The sequence below is a fragment of the Opisthocomus hoazin genome, chromosome 7 (assembly GCF_030867145.1).
Source record: "Opisthocomus hoazin isolate bOpiHoa1 chromosome 7, bOpiHoa1.hap1, whole genome shotgun sequence".
Lineage (NCBI taxonomy): Eukaryota > Metazoa > Chordata > Aves > Opisthocomiformes > Opisthocomidae > Opisthocomus > Opisthocomus hoazin.
The window spans coordinates 36,093,624-36,111,072 of NC_134420.1; the positions used below are offsets into that span (position 1 = coordinate 36,093,624).

Here is a 17,449-nt window from a genome sequence, read left to right on the forward strand (position 1 = left end):
ATGAGAACATGCAATATGTAAAACTCAGTGAGACAGCTCACATGTAAGCGCTTACAAGTCTCTGTAAAATAGTCTGGGGCACATTATCTGGGGAACCATGCCCTTGGTTACTACCCATCTTGGAGAAAAACATCTAGAATATAATCATCTAAATATCTTAGACATAATGGTGTAGTCTGAAAAAGACAGCTCATGCAAAGAAAAGCTTCAGGCTACCTTCCAAAATATACAAAGAATGCCTCATATTGAGACAGCAAACTGGTATCTCACCTCTTTTTAGAAAAATGGTGAATGATGTTTTAAATGTGCACGCCAGAAAACATGCACCACCACAGGGAAAAAGAGCAATTGCCGTACTCCTAATGAAGTGCTATCCTTCTGTCAGAGAGTCCTGCTTCACCATCATTACATGTTACCAGGCCCATTTGTTCTCTAAAGGTCAGGTTCAGTCCTTGGAAAGCTATATTCCTGGCTCACAGAAAAGAACTGAAACAAATAAAGATCCTTTCTGAACAAATGCTTCCCGTTTCTGAAATGGGAAATCTTTCTTTCCCAAAGCTTCACTACATTCATGACTGAGGACAGAGCAGGAACTGTCTGCCTTTTTTTTATAATGACCAGAAACATCTCTGAAACTCACAAGACACTTGAGACAGAAAAGTAGCTTGTCTTCTGCCCTATACTGAATCAAAACGTGTCTAGACCAACTCTTGCAAGCCATCTCAGTTTAAACTAATAAAAATTGTTTCTAGTTCCTGTAGCCTGTTTAAATTACTGGTACCAAATAAAGCAGATCAAATTCCCTGAATGCCATCTAAAAATACAGTGGGTATAGTATCCAAAGGCTTAGGAAACACCAGATGGACCCCCACATTATCATTATGTAGATATACCAAATGGAAGCAAAAATGCACCAAAAAATGCTTTTGTTTCTTTTGTTTTCCTACACCACATACCACCAGAGATGTAAGCGTATTTAGTCATTAGTAAATGTAAATATGTCATTGGTCTGGTACAGCCTGTTTGAAGGTGAGAAATGGGCGATCAGAAGGAAGAGAACTGTTCACATACCTTAAAATGTTGTAGTGCTTTATGGGATCAGTGATTCTCAATCACTGGAACCTGAGAAATAGCGATACTTACTTTTCTTAATGCCATGGCTGCATATCAGAGTGTATCCTCTGAACAAAAAGTCACAGGCACTGACTAGTTTTACGTAGTCTGCTAAACTGATGCAGCATCAGGAGCCAGGCTCCATATCAACAGACAGCAACTCAACAAAATTGATCTATGAATGTCGGTCAAAAAGTAAGTACATTAAAGGAAGATTCATTTGGATAAATGGGGAAAAGAAGGGAAGAGCTGAACTTCCCTTTTTGCTGTGGTCTGAAAGTACATGATTTAGGACACGGCCACAAGAAATCCTAGTTCCCTGCCATCATGGCAGTAATATCCAGCTTTTCAGTACACTATCTCATATTCTGGAGAATCTGAAGATTATCTAAGACCATGGGGCATAAACATTAAAATGATCACAAAAACAGAGGACAGATATTAATTTCCTGTATTTTTACTGATGCCAAGCCATTTGCTAAAGAAGAACCATTTATTAGAGCAGGTTATTAATGATAGATGGGTATGTTTCTCCTGAAGAAACCTATCCCATAGGAGCAATGTTGCCAGTACCTTTCTACTTTACCTTGAAGGAAAACAGGGAGCATTGATTAATAATCTCAGGGCCCATTCTTAGATCCATGGGAATATGCAACAACGAATTCAGTATAATCCAAGACAAAACAGTGAACGCAGCAGAACGCTGTCCTTGTCAACAAGATTGTTTAAATATGTGGAGTTTTAATTACATATAAATAGCACGATTTTCCACAATAGTTGCTGTTATCTACATTCAGGCTGCTTAAAATACTACTTGAAAAAGCAAAACAATCCATGCTCCGGTCTTACCTTGAAGAACCAAGCCTGATTTCTCAATGGTGTAGAAAAAAGCACAGAATGGAGCAACAGGGGATTTAGCAACCAGAAGCTGCAAAACAAACAAGTAATATATAAGTACACACCTTTATAACATACTGACCAGAGCTCAAATCCATAGAATAATCTCACAGGATTTAACTTCCAGAAGTAGTAAAGCATACTGTAGAAATAATAATGTAGTTACTGATCTAGCCCTGTCATTTCTAAGTAGTTGAGGTCCTCTCATATGCATGTATAGATTGTGCTGCAATTTTAAAAGGATTCACAGGTCCTAAAAAACCACCATCATGAAAGCGGTGAGTTTTGCTTGTCTTATCAGCATCCTGTTAAGCCTAATCATTGCTGCTGGTGCAAGCAGCTGCACTCAAATAGGGGATAATTTTGAGCAAAACTGCAATTACCACTGTGTAACGCAATTTTAATCGCCATTAGCCATTCCACAGACATGCCCCTCGACCTCTCCAAGAACTCCACCTGCCGTCTTCCTCCAGCCCCTGGGAGCAGCATAGTCCACCCACGGGTGACTGCACCGGGGACAGTAACATGCCACTGCAAGTACCTGGATGTCCTCTTTTGCAGAAGGGGTAATAACTGAGTTGAGTTTTACTCAAGGATCTTGACCTTGGAATATCAAAATAGGAACTAGAATTCCCTCGGGGAGTATAGTGCAACTGAATTTAGCTCGGCATTCGAGTGAGCTGGCCCTCCACGCTCAGGCCAGAAACATCCCCAGCTCTCTGGCTCCGCTACGGAGCAACCGTTCTCTGTGGAAGATGAGCTGCAGCAGAGCTCTGGAGACAAAGAAATGGGCAGGGTAGGGGACGTGGGACCCCACAGTGGCGAACTCACACAGATGTGCCAGGCCTTATTGCTCGGCTGTTTGATTTTTGCTCGTTGTGGGGGACTGCTCCCTCACAGCTTGCCTCAAAACAACACCCATTCTGTCACCTATGTGAAAGTGACATTGTAATGACAAACTTAGTAAGCTCTGCCCAGAGTGTGATCAGCACAAACACTGACCTAACGCTCCCCATGCGGGCCCTGCAGAAGACGCTGACAGCAGCGGCTGAAGCAGAGGAGCACGCTGCTGCTCTGCCCCCAGCACAGAGCTGCCGAACAAAGCCGAAACACGTTTCTCCGCTCACCTCTTCAACAGCTGGAACAGGCCAGGAGCTGGCAGCAGCCCTGCCGGCGGCAGCCCTGTGCCTGGAAGAGCCTTCCCGCCCTGCCGACCCCCGAGGACAGGCTTTGGGCAGGCGGTTCCCCCCTAGCCCGCGCTGCTCCCCGGCAGGGACCCAAGCAGAGCAGTGTGGCAGAGCCCGAGCCGTGGGTGCCGAGGACGCCGAGCATGCCCGCCGACTGCCTCTCCTTCAAGGCACTGATCTCACCTAACCCGCCGGCAAGGCCTGCCTGGCAGCGTGCTGTGGAACCACTGTGCCCCTTCACGTCTGAAGTTCCAAAGCCCGGGCAGATACTACACCCTGTCAGATACTACTCCCTCTCAGCCTAAGATAGGCAGCCCTCTGTCAGACACCTCCAAACACAGATTTCTTAGTACTACAGGCAGTAACAATCTTATTTTTAGTGGTGTGGGGCACCGACAGATCCTGCTGATTTCAAATCAAGTAAAAAAAACCCCATTATTTCCAAAGGTCACACTCTAATTCTGCCAAACATTCAAGCACTCGTAAGGGTCACTGCATACGAATTCGGTTGGTGGTGCCTCACCATCAGCAGGGAAACAGCAAGCAGGTTTTATACGAGTCAAGAGACACTACAGAAAACCAAGGAAGTTCATGGTCACCAAAACTGCTCTCATTTCACTGAAAAGTCCGACAGCATTGAATCACTTCATAGATAGACAGAACCAGGACGCTTACTCCTAAGTGTAAGATTACCAATATCAAGAACCAGAAGTTTGAGCTCGGCAGTGTCCTTATGCAACCAGAGGATTTGGCAGCAAATTCTGCTGCAGGGTCAAGGCTCGTGGGGTTTTCCTGTAGCACCACTTTAAATGCTATAGGTGTCTGTATAGTAGGTAGGTTTCATTTGTACTTGTATGTAGTCTGCAGACAGCACCATGCTTAGATGTCTTAAAGCCCTTTCTCATCCGATTCTGATACAGGCTGAAGAAACAAAATTCTCATATCTGGTTCTTCAGATGTAACCATGATTACCCACAGCTAGCTAACATTTTTACAGTTTTCAGAATTTAAACCAAACATAGTCTCCCTTCTTCTTCAGACAGTAAAAAATAATGGCAGGCACATAAAGACCACAAACACAGCCGGAGAACATCAGACCAGTACAAATGTCAGTGTTTTCCTTTCAGTCATATGAAGCTGGCAAAACCACCTCAGGATGCGATACAACCTTTGTGAGCTACTCCAAGTAGGAAAACTGCTGTGCTAGCACTTTCCCCTCTTCCACGTTAATTACCGTTCTCTGTGGAATGAACTTCTGGAGAAAGGAGGGGCATGTCACGTCTCATGTCCGTGAGGCACCTTGACAAAACCCGAACTCCCTTGCCCGCTGTCAGCGCCGAGCCAGCACTTTCCAGCGATGGGGCAAGAGGGAGATGGGGACAGCAGAGTGCCTGCTGGTGCCTTGCACACACCCCCCCGCCTCCCCCCCGCAGCTCTGAGAGCACCAGGGAGGGGATGGGGAGGAAAAACGGTGCAAATGCTCCACTACAGAGGCTCCCACAACAGCTGGATGTTTAATCGGAAAGGCCCAAAGTGAAACAGTTACAAATACGATGTCCAAGGTCAAATTTTTGGCATTCTGAGCAGTACTATGCACATAAATATATATGCATATGCACTAGGCACAGTTGTACGTGCAAATGCATAGGCATTCAAATAACCCTATGTACATTCTGTTATGGCATTTTTATGCAGTTACAATATGCGTATAACTAAGTATAGCAATGAAGAAAGATAATAAATCACATCCTTTCAGCAGGACATCACAGGGCCCCTCTGGAAGGCTGCTGCTGCACACTTACATCTGAGGCTCAGATTTAGTGTCCTTTTTAGTGAAATGGGAACAGCTCACAATATTCAAAAGTATTGCTTTATTTGAAATGTTTGCTTACTGAGAAAAATAACCTTTAAAGTATGATTGCAAATTTCACAACCAGATAGAGTATATAAATTCTTTATTATAACACCAAACTCTACAGTAACATAACTTCAAAAAAGAAGTAAATACGTATTTAGATTTGTGTTTCAACCAAAGAGAAAAAGCTGTAAAAGTTCACTGCAAACCATCCTCTGCTGGAATAGCCAACACAGAGTACGTTCTTATGTATACACAAGGAACTTAAAAAACAATGAAGGAAATCATATAAAAAAGAGAAAATGATGTTTTGGAGGCCAAGAAGCAGAAGTATAAATCAAGGATTACCAAAAATCAAGGTACTGTTGACCCTGGAAGGATTATTAACAACACCAAAAAGGAAATGAAAATCGGAGTTATAAAGAAATGACATTGGGACAGTGATTAAAAATATTCTAGATATCAGTGAAGAAATAATCAGTTTTCAACAAGCAGGATGATGCTGAAAAAGAGGAAAAGGCAAATAATGGGAATTATCTATATCATACAGATAAAGAAATAACAACTGAGTGGAAAGAAAACTCCAGGAGCTTAGCACATTCAGTAGAAAATAGATACTCTCCAATGAAAAAACACTGCAAGAATCAGCATGTGAATTTAGGTCTGATAGCTAGTATTTGTCATACATCTATGGAATTTAAGATGATGCAACATAACTGAGAAGCAGCAAACACAGTTGTCAAAGGGAAGAGAAAAAAATGTGAATTGGTGAGTTGAGGCCTGTAATCTGATTTCAGCATTATGCAGGGCTTTGGAAGAAATTTTGCAGGGAAGAATAACTAAAGACTTGGAAAATGGGATAAAACGAAACACGGATGTCATGCCAGACATATCTCACACCGTCCGTTGAATTTTTTAGAAATCTGAAATAAATTGGACCTCATCTATTTGGATCTCTGTAAAGCTTTTAACACTGCTAAAAGGGAACTGACTGAAGAAAACAAGGATAAGCTCAGAAGCTGTAAGACAAAAGGGGAAACAGCTACTGAAAAGAAAACACTCCCTGGATATATTAGTACCTCACAAGGTTACTGACCCACAAGGTGATCAAACCAGGACAAGGGTGTACAGGACACCACCCCATACACCCAGCAAAACCAGGGATACATTGGTGTTTTGGTACAAGCCACTGGCAAGCTTTAATCTGGAATATCACGTACAGTACAGGTCACTCATGAACTCAAACTGCAAGAGACGGCCTGTATGCTGGTGAGGAGAATAGAGTGCCCATCTGAGAGGCCACTAGGAAACATTAGCTCCATGAATCGAGCAAACATGAAGACTGACTGCTGCCTATGTGTGTAAGTGAATGGGAAGCAGGGAAATGAGAGAATGGAGCATGAGGAAAGAGAAGAGCTTCTCAAACTGACAACACTGGCATAAGAACAAACGTGCAGCCATGCAGACATTTTGGCTGGAAATTTTGAAGTTTATAACCATCAGTAAAATGAGATTCTGGAAGAGCCTTCAACTCAAAGAGGCAAGGTTAAAAAAAAAAATCTTTGCTTATAGGATTCAGACTCAAATATTTACAAAAGGGATATGAAGGAGTGCCTGGGATGCACTCCCTGACCTACGAAATCTCTTCAAGTCGTATGGGCATCCTGAGAAGCATTGAAGCTCTGCCAACTCATCTTTTATGCTGATAGAACTGACAGAGTTGGAATAATACATACTAACAATGTTCCTTGATGCGTATGCAACTAAGGATCTTTGTGGTCAATAAACCAGGAAAAAGTCGCTGGTTTCCATATACAGAATTTATAATTTAAACTCTCCTCATCTCTGTCTTCCAGTGAGTATCTGCTCTTCTCCCTAAGATTCCAAGCAGCCACCTGAGGATGCGGAGAACACAAGGGGTCTTCCAGGATAACTCAGAAGCAGACAGCTCAGGCAGAACAGGCATTTGTAAAACTCACATATATTTAATTATTTGTCTTCTTCCAGTTCTAAATCAGTCCTGACTAAAAACCGGAGAGAGTACAGAAAGGTTTATTATCTTAACATAGATCTGAATCAGAATTCTTTATTAGCAAGCTGAAACAGAAACTTCTTTCCACAAACTTACTTTGCCAAACTTAAGAACCTAAATTTTCAGTCCAACATAAAAGATATCCTCAGTTCCTTTTTTGCTTCAGGGAAAGAAAGGAAAATACAACTCCACGTTGACGTATGTGAAGAAATTTATTGCTTTGTTTCCTAACCAGATAAACAAAAGATACACCTTTTATGATAAGCAGTATTTAATCAAGCAGTCAAAGACAAAATCCAGGCCTCACTAGAAATTTTTTTCTATTGACACTTCAGTGAAGTCAAAGTTGTACCAAAAGGAGTATACGTTTTGAGATGAGCAAACAGTAATGGTAAATAGTAACCTAAAGAAGCTAACAGGCATTTAGATTACAAAAATGATTTTTTAAATGGTGAAATGAATAGAAAATAGACTTAGAAAAATAACAAAACAGTACTGAGTCTTTCTAATTCATCCTATGCATGATGCTTCTGGAATGCTATCTATGAGCTATCCGTGAGCTTCTGGAATAGAATATAAAATCCAGATGCAGTTATTGTTACGCTGCTGTCCTACTAAAATGCAAATGATAGAGATGGATGACAGAAGTAAAAATCGAAGCTATTTGAAGCTTTGCAAAGTCCTAACTTGACCAAATGGTCAAATCTTAGTTTTCTTTCTTTCCTTTCTGGCATCACATTTCCCCATCAAGAGGTTTATAATAATTACTTATTTGACAACAATGTAGAATAAACATTAGATGACTGAAAAATGATTTCTGCCATGAGGCACGTTAAGAACACAAAGGTACTATGGGAGAGGAAATATATCACCTTGATGAAAAGTGAATAGAAACTGGATAGATGCCATTAGATTAGATAAAGGAAGATAAATGGGAGACAGGCAGAGCAGCTGAGAAACAAAAGGCTTAGAGAGAATTGATGATGACAGCAGGAAAATTGTACATTAAAGTTTGTTTTTCAATTAGGGAAAGCATTTTTATTAATACAGTTTATTGTTTATAAGCTTTATGGAAGAGATGAATCACAGAAATTGATTGCAGAAGCCCAGCAGAAAATACTAATTATTGGGAAAACATCCCCTGGTAGCAAGGGAAGTGATGAATTGGAAAATGTATTGGATGGACTTTCAGAAGTAGTCAGATAACCAGAAATCAAGCCAGCGTCCTGCCAAAAAAAAGTAAAGAAGATAATGGGGAGAGAATCTTATATCAAATTAGTTATCAAAAGCTAGGACGATAAACTACCAAACAGTGAAATAATAAGGAGATTTTGACTGAGCAATGACCTCTCACGCGGTAAAAAAAAATACATGATTTCATAATGGAAAACTAATTATTTTAACAAAAGTAATGGACTAAGATATTTCAATGAAATATTAGAGAAATTCAGCTGTATTAACATTTAACACATCATTTCTGTTTAGACTGGAAAGACATCCAGTTTCCTCGCCATTTTTTTACTGAGACTATTACAAGGAATTGGTTCTTAGCAATGACTGAGGAGCACAAGTGAAACCATTCGAAGCCTCTTTTAAAGTATGTCAGCTGCTTCTTATCAGTGAACAGATTCTTCCCTCTTTGTTCTGTGTGAATTTTTTCTTTAGATTTCCTTTCCTGCTAGATTTCCCTTATCTGTTGCACTGAAAAAATGCATATACGTGCACTAAGGACTGAATGAACAACAAAACCACATTTAGAGCCAATACATATTTTGGAATTCACATCTACTGACAAGTTACCAAATACGTGACATCTGTGAAAGGAGTGTGGCTCTGACTATGCGTGCTGCCCTTACTGAAACAACGCTGGCTTGCTGGGATTTTTTGCTAATTCATACTGTTGTCCTACTGCAGTAAGCAATTGTTGCCAATAGTTGGTGCATTTCAGGAGAACTCTTCAGTTACACCACATTAGCATAGCTGAGAACTAAGAAGGAAACCTACACCATCAACAGCGTCATTCAACAGGGAAAAGACTATCTCTCAAGGTTCAGTTAGACTCACGGACTAATAAAATCAGTGCTAAGCTAAACAAATCTTCCTCCTTACTGTGCCAAATGTCTGGGTGGACAATCTTCATGCCAGAACTTCCCTTCTTATTGTAGATTAGAAGGGTTGTTTTTTCAGCTGCAACAGAGCCCAGGAAAAAGCCAGTAAGAAAAACAACAAAGTTAATTTTGCATCAGATATCCCAGCAGACCTCATACTGTTTTTTCTGCTCTCCCTTCTGGTCCTTCTTGGGCCCTAAGTGCAGGAATTTGATATATTCTAGAAACGAAAGAGGCAGTCCTTATTCTGCAGATCATTTACTTTTGAGCAGGAGCTGCGACCCAGTTCCCAGGGCCAGCTCTCTTTCCTGGTCCCCCAGGTCATGCAGCCTCCAGCCCACCAGCAAGGTGCCCGAGAAGAGAACCATGAGTTCCCTCGCAGGCACTAACGCTGCAGTGGCATCAAGGCTTCAAGCAGCAGTCTACCAGTTGTTCTCTGCTGCGTCTTCATGCAGAAGTATCCTTCAGTGCAATGGGATGGCTTTTTACAAGGTAGAAGAAAAAATGCTTGCGTTTTCTGCCAAGCCTCACCAAACACTAGTGCTCATTGGACCTTGGAGCTCTCTGAGGCTTCAGTCTCACAACAGGTTCTGATTTACCTTGGAAGAATATTGTTCCTTGTTGCAGAGACAAAAGGTAACTTTGATACAATTCCAGTGTTCTGATGAAAAAAAAGTAGTTTAGGTATCCTGCAATCATTTACTTAGCTCACAGGATATACCCATAAACAATTTAGTGATCTCCCACTGCAAATGATCCTTGGGATAACAACATTTTGCTTGTATATGGTACTTAATCTGTAGATTTTAAAAGGCTTTACAAGAGTGGGCAAAAAATATTCCCATTATGCATTTGCATAAATTGAAGTTCAGAAACTAAATATATTCCTAAAGATTGTATAGCTGATATCAGACCAAAGTCCAAATAAGACTTTATCATAGAACCATAGGTTGGAAAAGACCTCTAAGATCATCAAGTCCAACCATCCACCCAACACCACCATTCCTACTAAACCATATCCTGAAGTGCCACATCTGCATGTTTTCTAAACACCTCCAGGGATGGGGACTCCACCACCTCCCTGGGCAGCCTGTTCCAATGCCTGACCACTCCTGCAGTAAAGAAACACTGTAGAGTTTGACTTTATCAGTGTTGTCTTATGGAAATGATTATCCCCTGCTTTGTGTCTTCCTCCAAATCCCATTGCAAGGAAAAGCTCTCTATGCACAGATAGGCTCAGCCACCCCAGCAGTGCTGTCTGCACCTGTATGCTTGTTGTGAGTAGAAAAGGCTACAGGCTGTGCAGGCTGTGCAATGACTGGGAATAATGAGGAATAAGAGACAGGCTGAGGGAAAAGAGATATATGCAGTCATCCTTCAGCCTTCCTAATCATCTAGACCCCACACATACATGCTCCCTGGTAAAAACAAATGGTGGATTGACACAGGAAAGCTTAAGATGTCTTGAGCACTAGAGAGCAAACAATGAGAGATAGGGCTACAAACATGCCCCAGTACTGGGCGTAGATGTGGAGTCCTTACCACTTTTATACATGTGAAAAAAACCTAAAAAAAAAAAAAAAAAAATCACTTCATTTGTGCCATGCACAGCACCTGAGAGATGTGGTTCCCTGAAGTCCAGTTATTTGAAAAGGTTTTCATCAAGGCCAGCTTAATGGGCCACAACTCAATAAAACTCTTTATAGAGCAATTTAAATGGACTGTATCTCTCCTTCCCCCACAAGAAAATCCTGTCCAGAGGAAACTGTTTCGGAATGAGTTTCCTTTCTACCACTTTATAGAAAAGCAACAATGGCAGCCAGAGAGACTTTATGAGAGGCATTCCATAAATCCAAACCAATTAGTGCAGAAAAGTAGGCAAGCAGAGTTTGTGCATACATCCTGAAAACATCCATTAGCACACATCTGGAAACAACAGCGAAACTAATGGACTCAAAAGGCAGTTGACCATCCTGCTGTTGTCTCACCCCCCAAAATGTAGCAGCACATCTGCTCATTCTCTTTTACTGCAATGCATACGAACTGCATATATTAAAAAGCATTGCTAAGACTGCAAAACCAAAAAGTCCCTGTCTCTCATCTGAAGGAAAAGGGAAGGAGGGAGAGATGCAGATGCATTCAAGGCAGCTTTGCAGGGGAAACATCAACAGTGGACACTGATTTGAGTAAGAAGATTAATGAAGGGAAAGCCTTCAAAAGACCAAGGGAAAACATGAGATGGATTCAGCATGGGATAGAGAATTCAAAGAAATCTCAGTCCTGAAATATCAGAATGACACTTATATTAACAAATCTAAATTAATATCAAAAAGATCAAACCTTCTCAGTCAAATTCTGACAGATTACCTTTGATTTTAAGAGTCAGTACTACTGGGAAGCAGAGATTCTGAAATACCTAAATCATGCACCTACATGATATTAGCCAAATTTCAGATAAATCACTTCTTGTCTGCTTGGTTTATCCTAGCATTAACTTCTAGGGTAAGGTCCTATGTTCTTTTGGGTAAGCCTAGGCAGATCACTCACCTTTCCTCACTGTGTTCCATTCTAACCTCAGAAGTGGTTAATCAATATTCATCAATTTTACATCGCTGTATTTCTTCTGTGAAATTATTTTGGCTGCTTACATCTCTAAGTTCTGACTTACGTTTATGCTAAGCATATGCTCTTAATTTAACTACCAACAATTTTATTATTTATGCTACAGATTCATCTTAAAGAAGTACCAGGAACATGACCTTAAAGACGGGAGATGGTGGTCGTGCCCACAGTGACACAGAAATGTGTGACAACTTGGGAATAAAAGTAAGGAGATAGGGCTGCTGATTACTTATCTAGTGTCAAGACTAGAAGTGCAAGTGAGATAAAAGCATTTTACACTACTTTTGACTTGCTTTTTCTGAATCAGCCATTTCATCCCAGCCAGGCCTTGTTTGGTGGTGTTCTGGTTGTACCCTGTATTATCATCAGAGGCCTTAACAGTAGTCAGTGACTGCATTAGCTTTGTGCAACCACAAATACTTCCCCCAGCAGAGGCCAACTGAGTTGCTTCGGTAGCAGAGAGGTGGACAGATGGTTGAAAAGCCGACCTAAAGAGACAACATGCAAGGAAGCTGAGAGAAGCTGAAGTTCTGCTTTGCAGCACTAAGCACAACAGGACATCCAGGAGGCAGCACCAGTGTCTGAGCTCCAAACTCTTAATGTCTTAATGATGGCAGTAGATATTCTCAATGGCTATGTACAAAACAGGACTTCTTACAACAGGAAAAAAAAAGCTTTCAGAGCAGTTTGTTAGTGCAGTTCTTCCTATAGTAATGAATAACAGTCACAGGCAGTGACTCCAATAAAAATAAACCATCATTGCACACACATGTGGCCAGGCTTACTCCCAGAGGAGACATTCAATACTTGCAAAGGAAAGAAATGGAAGGAAAACAAACAAAAGGAAGAGATAGAAGTGAAAACCAAGAATCTTTTAAGAATAGAGGAGAAACAGGGGAGTGGACAAGTCCAGGAAAGAGGATGCTCTCCAAATCTCAAGCCCTGCTATAGCTGGCTAGCTTCAGATCTTGTTTCTAGAGCAACACATGTATAAAGGACTTTTTAATAGTGCATAATGCAAGCACCTGGGAATCAGGAACCATGAGTTTTCTTCCTAACTTTGCCACTGTTTTATTGAACAATTATATAAAAATCATATAGCATTCTATGATTCCTTTGCTTCAGTCCAAAAACAGGCACGATGGTAGACATCTGTAGCAACTTTGCTATATCAATTTTTTGCCAAGAAGGCACAGCTCCAGAAATACCCTGCTTTCCCCTACCGAGAGGGTACAGCAGAAGGATCAATAAGGCAACAGCTCTGCTATCTGTTTTCTCAGATCTTCAGTGGGGTCAATTCCTTCCCCTCTCACAAAACCGGAACAAAGGCACGTGTTTGGGCTGTGCCTATCCACACAGTTACCAGCAACAGACAACCAGTCTGCAAATAGTTCCAGTCCTTGCAGTGTGCCAAACATTGGATTTCAAGTGAGAGACCTCAGCATGTAATAGGTACTGCCATTCGGACACAGGTTTAGCTTCAGGCACTACAATGAGAAGCTCTGAATATCCTTGAACCAAGTAAACACAACTTCAGTGGAAGGAAACCATCAAAACCTCAAATGAGTATCAAAGACAATTGCAGACAACAAAAGCATAACTTTCCAAGGTGAACTGCCCTGACATGCTCCAGAGCAACGGCTGTCCTGAATGCAACAGGCCAAATCTAACAAAATGCTGTTTTTGCTCAGCTGTCCTCTCCCAGACTGCGAGCAGACCTCTGAACTCCCTAACCCCAAGCGCCTTTTCCTGCCTGATGTACGTAACTTAACGATAACCTCAGTGGCAGGGAACAGTGCTGCCCAGGCAAACATCAGGCGACTTCAAGTTTTAATTGGAAAAGAAAATGCAATCCCAGATGTTTATTGAAATTGTGTCTGAACTGTAGCAACCTGGCCAGAGAACTGCACAAAACCAGGCTGCCTCCAGTATACTTCCGCTTCAGCCGGACTTCTGGTGCAAGTTCCCCAGCATGAAATACAGGGTATGCAGGGCCAGTCAGCTCCCTTCTGCTCATGTAACACCAGACCCAGTGAAATTCCTCTTCCCAGAAGTGCTTTCTGTCTCCCTGCCACATGCCTTATTCCCTATTTTGTAAATGGAATTTTGCCATCTTTTCTGTTTCCGAGTCTCTCCTAATTTTCCCAGTTGTGAGTCCTCTAGAGGCCAGGAAACTTCACAAGAGCTTGGACATGATGATTTCCTATGCTATAATACTTTTGAGGCCCAAAGCCCTGGTAATTGTCCAATGTGAAGGGTAATTCAGGAGAAAATGCTTGTAGCTTTTACTAAGCAGGAAAGCAGCCAGCCAGCATGTGCCGGTTACCACAATGAAACAGTACTGAGAAAAGGGATCTGAGGATGGTGCTGTGGCTGGATGAAGTACTTGGGTAGCATACACACAGTCTCCTAGGGGAATTCTCCTATGTGGGAGCTTGCGGTCACTGATCAGACTGACAGCACACTGGTAGTGAGAAGAACAGAAAATGAAGTTTACGTAGCTTTTCAGAGACTTCCATACTGTTCCATTTCACTTTGGTTCTGGAAATAAGAAAAGGGCTGAAGGATACAATTCTTACTTACAGCACATATTGGAACACTGCCACATCCCCGGGATCACGCGTCCCGTATCGGGAGGGACTCCTAAGGGAGTACCAGTACAATAACACTAGAGCAGTCCTTCTCAGAATACACAGCTGCTCCCACCTAGCCTGTCAGACTGGCCCAAAAGAGATGGGACCAGCAGGGAGGACTGCACGGAAGCCCAGCAGCTGCTCGCTTTCCCCTCCACAGAACCACATGCCTAGATGTGGTTCTTTGCCCACGTGGCTGCAGAGGTAGGGATCCCAACAACACCCAGCCCTCAGCACTGCATGGAGTAGATCAGCTCGGTGTAACCAACTCACACAAGACAAGGAATATACATTCTTAAGTGTGTAATTAGCAAAGGCATTGCCATCATGACATATTACTTCTATTATTCTTCAGATCTCTGTGACCTTTCTTTATGATAGTTTTAGCAACATATTTATCTTCTACAGATAAAAAAGTATCCGCTGCAAATTTAACCCCATGACTGTTTCTAATGTGTCGCAAATCTTTAGCCAACACTCCTTCCTTCCTTCACTTTCTTTGGCTTTCTGACTGATGAAAAAGATCAACATTATTGTTTATAAATTGAAAGAAAATTAATTAATTGTAAAACAGCATTACAAATGTGCTGTCCCCATCCTGCATTGTTCTTGGACATCAGTGAAAACAAGTGTCCTTCGAACTTCTTTGATATAAAGGCATAATCCTAAATTCCTAGACTTGCACCAAAAAGATCGGGATTCAACCAAGTCCTAGACCACAGCATAAACATCTTTCACCCACACTAGTGGCTGCAAAATGCTTCTGACATGAAACAAACAGAAACCCTTTCCAACATTTTTTGTCTGTTCACTTTGTTCTGTTCCTAAAAGTAAAGTCCCTGGAGACAAGCTCACACAACACTGCAAAATTCACAAGTGAGAGACAGCAATATTACCTGACGTAATACTACCTCAGCAGAGTACATTTTAGAGTCCACAGGGCATCACATAACAAGGACAAGGAAACAAAAAGCTAACCAGTCTATGAGCTAACACATACAGACGCAACGCGTGTGCTTTTGCAGTACTGTCATGCTTTACAGGTGTTAAGAAAAGGTGACAGATTTACTTTAAAATTTAGTTTCAATCTTTCTACAAGACTCAGATTTTCGCTAGCAAGAACATTATTGGGAGAGATTTTACCAGGCAAGTGGAAAACAATGTGTTCAAAGAAAGCTTCATGGCTTTATAAACATCATCTGTATTGCTGAATGTACAACTGTTCAATAACAGAGTCCTAGAAAAAGTTTTCCCTAACAAACATGAAATGTTTCAGGAGATTTAATCTGCATTTCTGGAGAGTAGCAGATCCCCACTAATCCCTACCAGGTAAAGGCAAACAAGCTTGTTCCAGTGCATGGCATAGATACACTAAAGGCTGGACAGCCCTTTAGGACCAGAAACATTGCTTTATAACCTATCAGATCTGAAATTTTTGATGACAACATGCCCCAAAGAACAATCAGCAGGTTAATAAACCTTTTTATATCGGAGAAGAAACAGAAGCAAAACCCAGACATAATGGTCATTCTTTTCACAGAATTGCCAGGAGTAGCATTTACAGCTCTCAGATATTCTCTTGCATGGGGATCACGCTTAAGAAGTTCAGACTGGTCTATGTCTATTTGGGATCTTAACTACCTGTGTACTTTTGAAAACTAGTTTTGTTATGTTCAAAGGACAAAAGTGTAGCCATATCAAAGTAAATGTACAACTTTAGGGAAAAAAAATTGATGAAAAGCATCTCTCCACCTCTTCTTTCCTGCAACGATACCCAAATGGCAACCTTTATTACATTTCTTACAGGAAGTTGTTTGGCTTTTTTTTCTATATTTAGTACCAATTAATTTAGATCAGTAAGAAAATCCTAGAATTTTTTGTACTTATTTACACTTTTATTTTCTCTTTTCAGCCTGCTCAGTTATTTCAGATGAAGGCTGAGATGGCCATGATAAGATCACAAGTGAGAAGTAAGACACAACGTATGAAAAAAGGAGAGAAAAGTCGTTTTCTCTTGTTTTTGATACAAGATGTACCACATCCAGCTGGAAACATCAACACAAGTTAAGAGGGGATTAGGTGACTTTTTGTCTGTAGCTTGAGATGAACATGGGTACAGAGTTTTATAATATTATTAGACAGATAAATAAATAGCGACAATACGAGGAAGAATGTTGCTGACATGCAGTGAAGAACAAACACACAATTTGGACCAGAAACATCAGTTTGCTGAGTAGAACGGCAGTGCTGGCTCAGGCCTGATAAGGCTTCACTGGCTCAGACTCCAAGCCAAACCTTCTGGACCACTGTCAGCTCTGTACTAGGCCAACTCAGGTGTCTTTGCAACCTAAACTCCAAGGCTCGCAGCTCAGTGCTGTGGAGTGTCTAAGCACCCTGAACTGCAGGGACATCCACACAGCCAAATTAAGTTAAATGGCTGAAAAAGCCAAGGCTGACTGGTCGCTCAGGACTAGTGCAAGAACTTCTGCCAGAGACGCAGGGCTCACTTGTAGGAAGGCACTGATAAGGCAGACCATGAACCATCCCTGTGACGCAAATGTGAAAGGGCCTTGCAAACCCAAAATAAATCAAATGAGCTCTTTCCAAGTGGAGAACAACCTCAGCAGCACCTCACGCGCTACACTGCAACCTAGGTCTGTCATTTTTTTTTTATGAGACAGGGGCATTTATTGACAATTCACCTGGTTAGTTATTTCCAATTTAGTGTTGCTCCAATGTGACTACTCAAAGAAGCAGCCATTCATTAACCGAGCTGCACTTTACTTCCTAGCAGTATCTGAAAAGTTGAAATTATCCATCAATCACAAGCCTGTCGGAAACACTGAACTTCAACATGGATTGGGGAATTTACTGTTTTCTGTTAATATGTATCCAGAGGATACACCTCCTCCTAATCAAGGTACAGCGTAAGTACTACACGTGAGAGCTGGAAGCAGGATGGCTCAGGTAGCTATTTACATTGCTTTTCACCTTTTAGTCAC

General features: G+C 41.5%; 1 protein-coding gene across 5 annotated transcripts in view; it reads right to left on the minus strand.

Moving 5' to 3' along the window:
* The window catches only part of RAD51B (RAD51 paralog B), a 423,310-nt gene that overhangs the window by 133,458 nt on the left and 272,403 nt on the right, over window positions 1-17,449 (minus strand). For all 5 annotated transcript variants that reach the window (XM_075425160.1, XM_075425161.1, XM_075425162.1 and 2 more), the window contains one exon: window positions 1,963-2,041. In XM_075425160.1, the coding sequence (XP_075281275.1) occupies window positions 1,963-2,041 (79 nt within the window). The remainder of the gene's footprint in view (window positions 1-1,962; window positions 2,042-17,449) is intronic.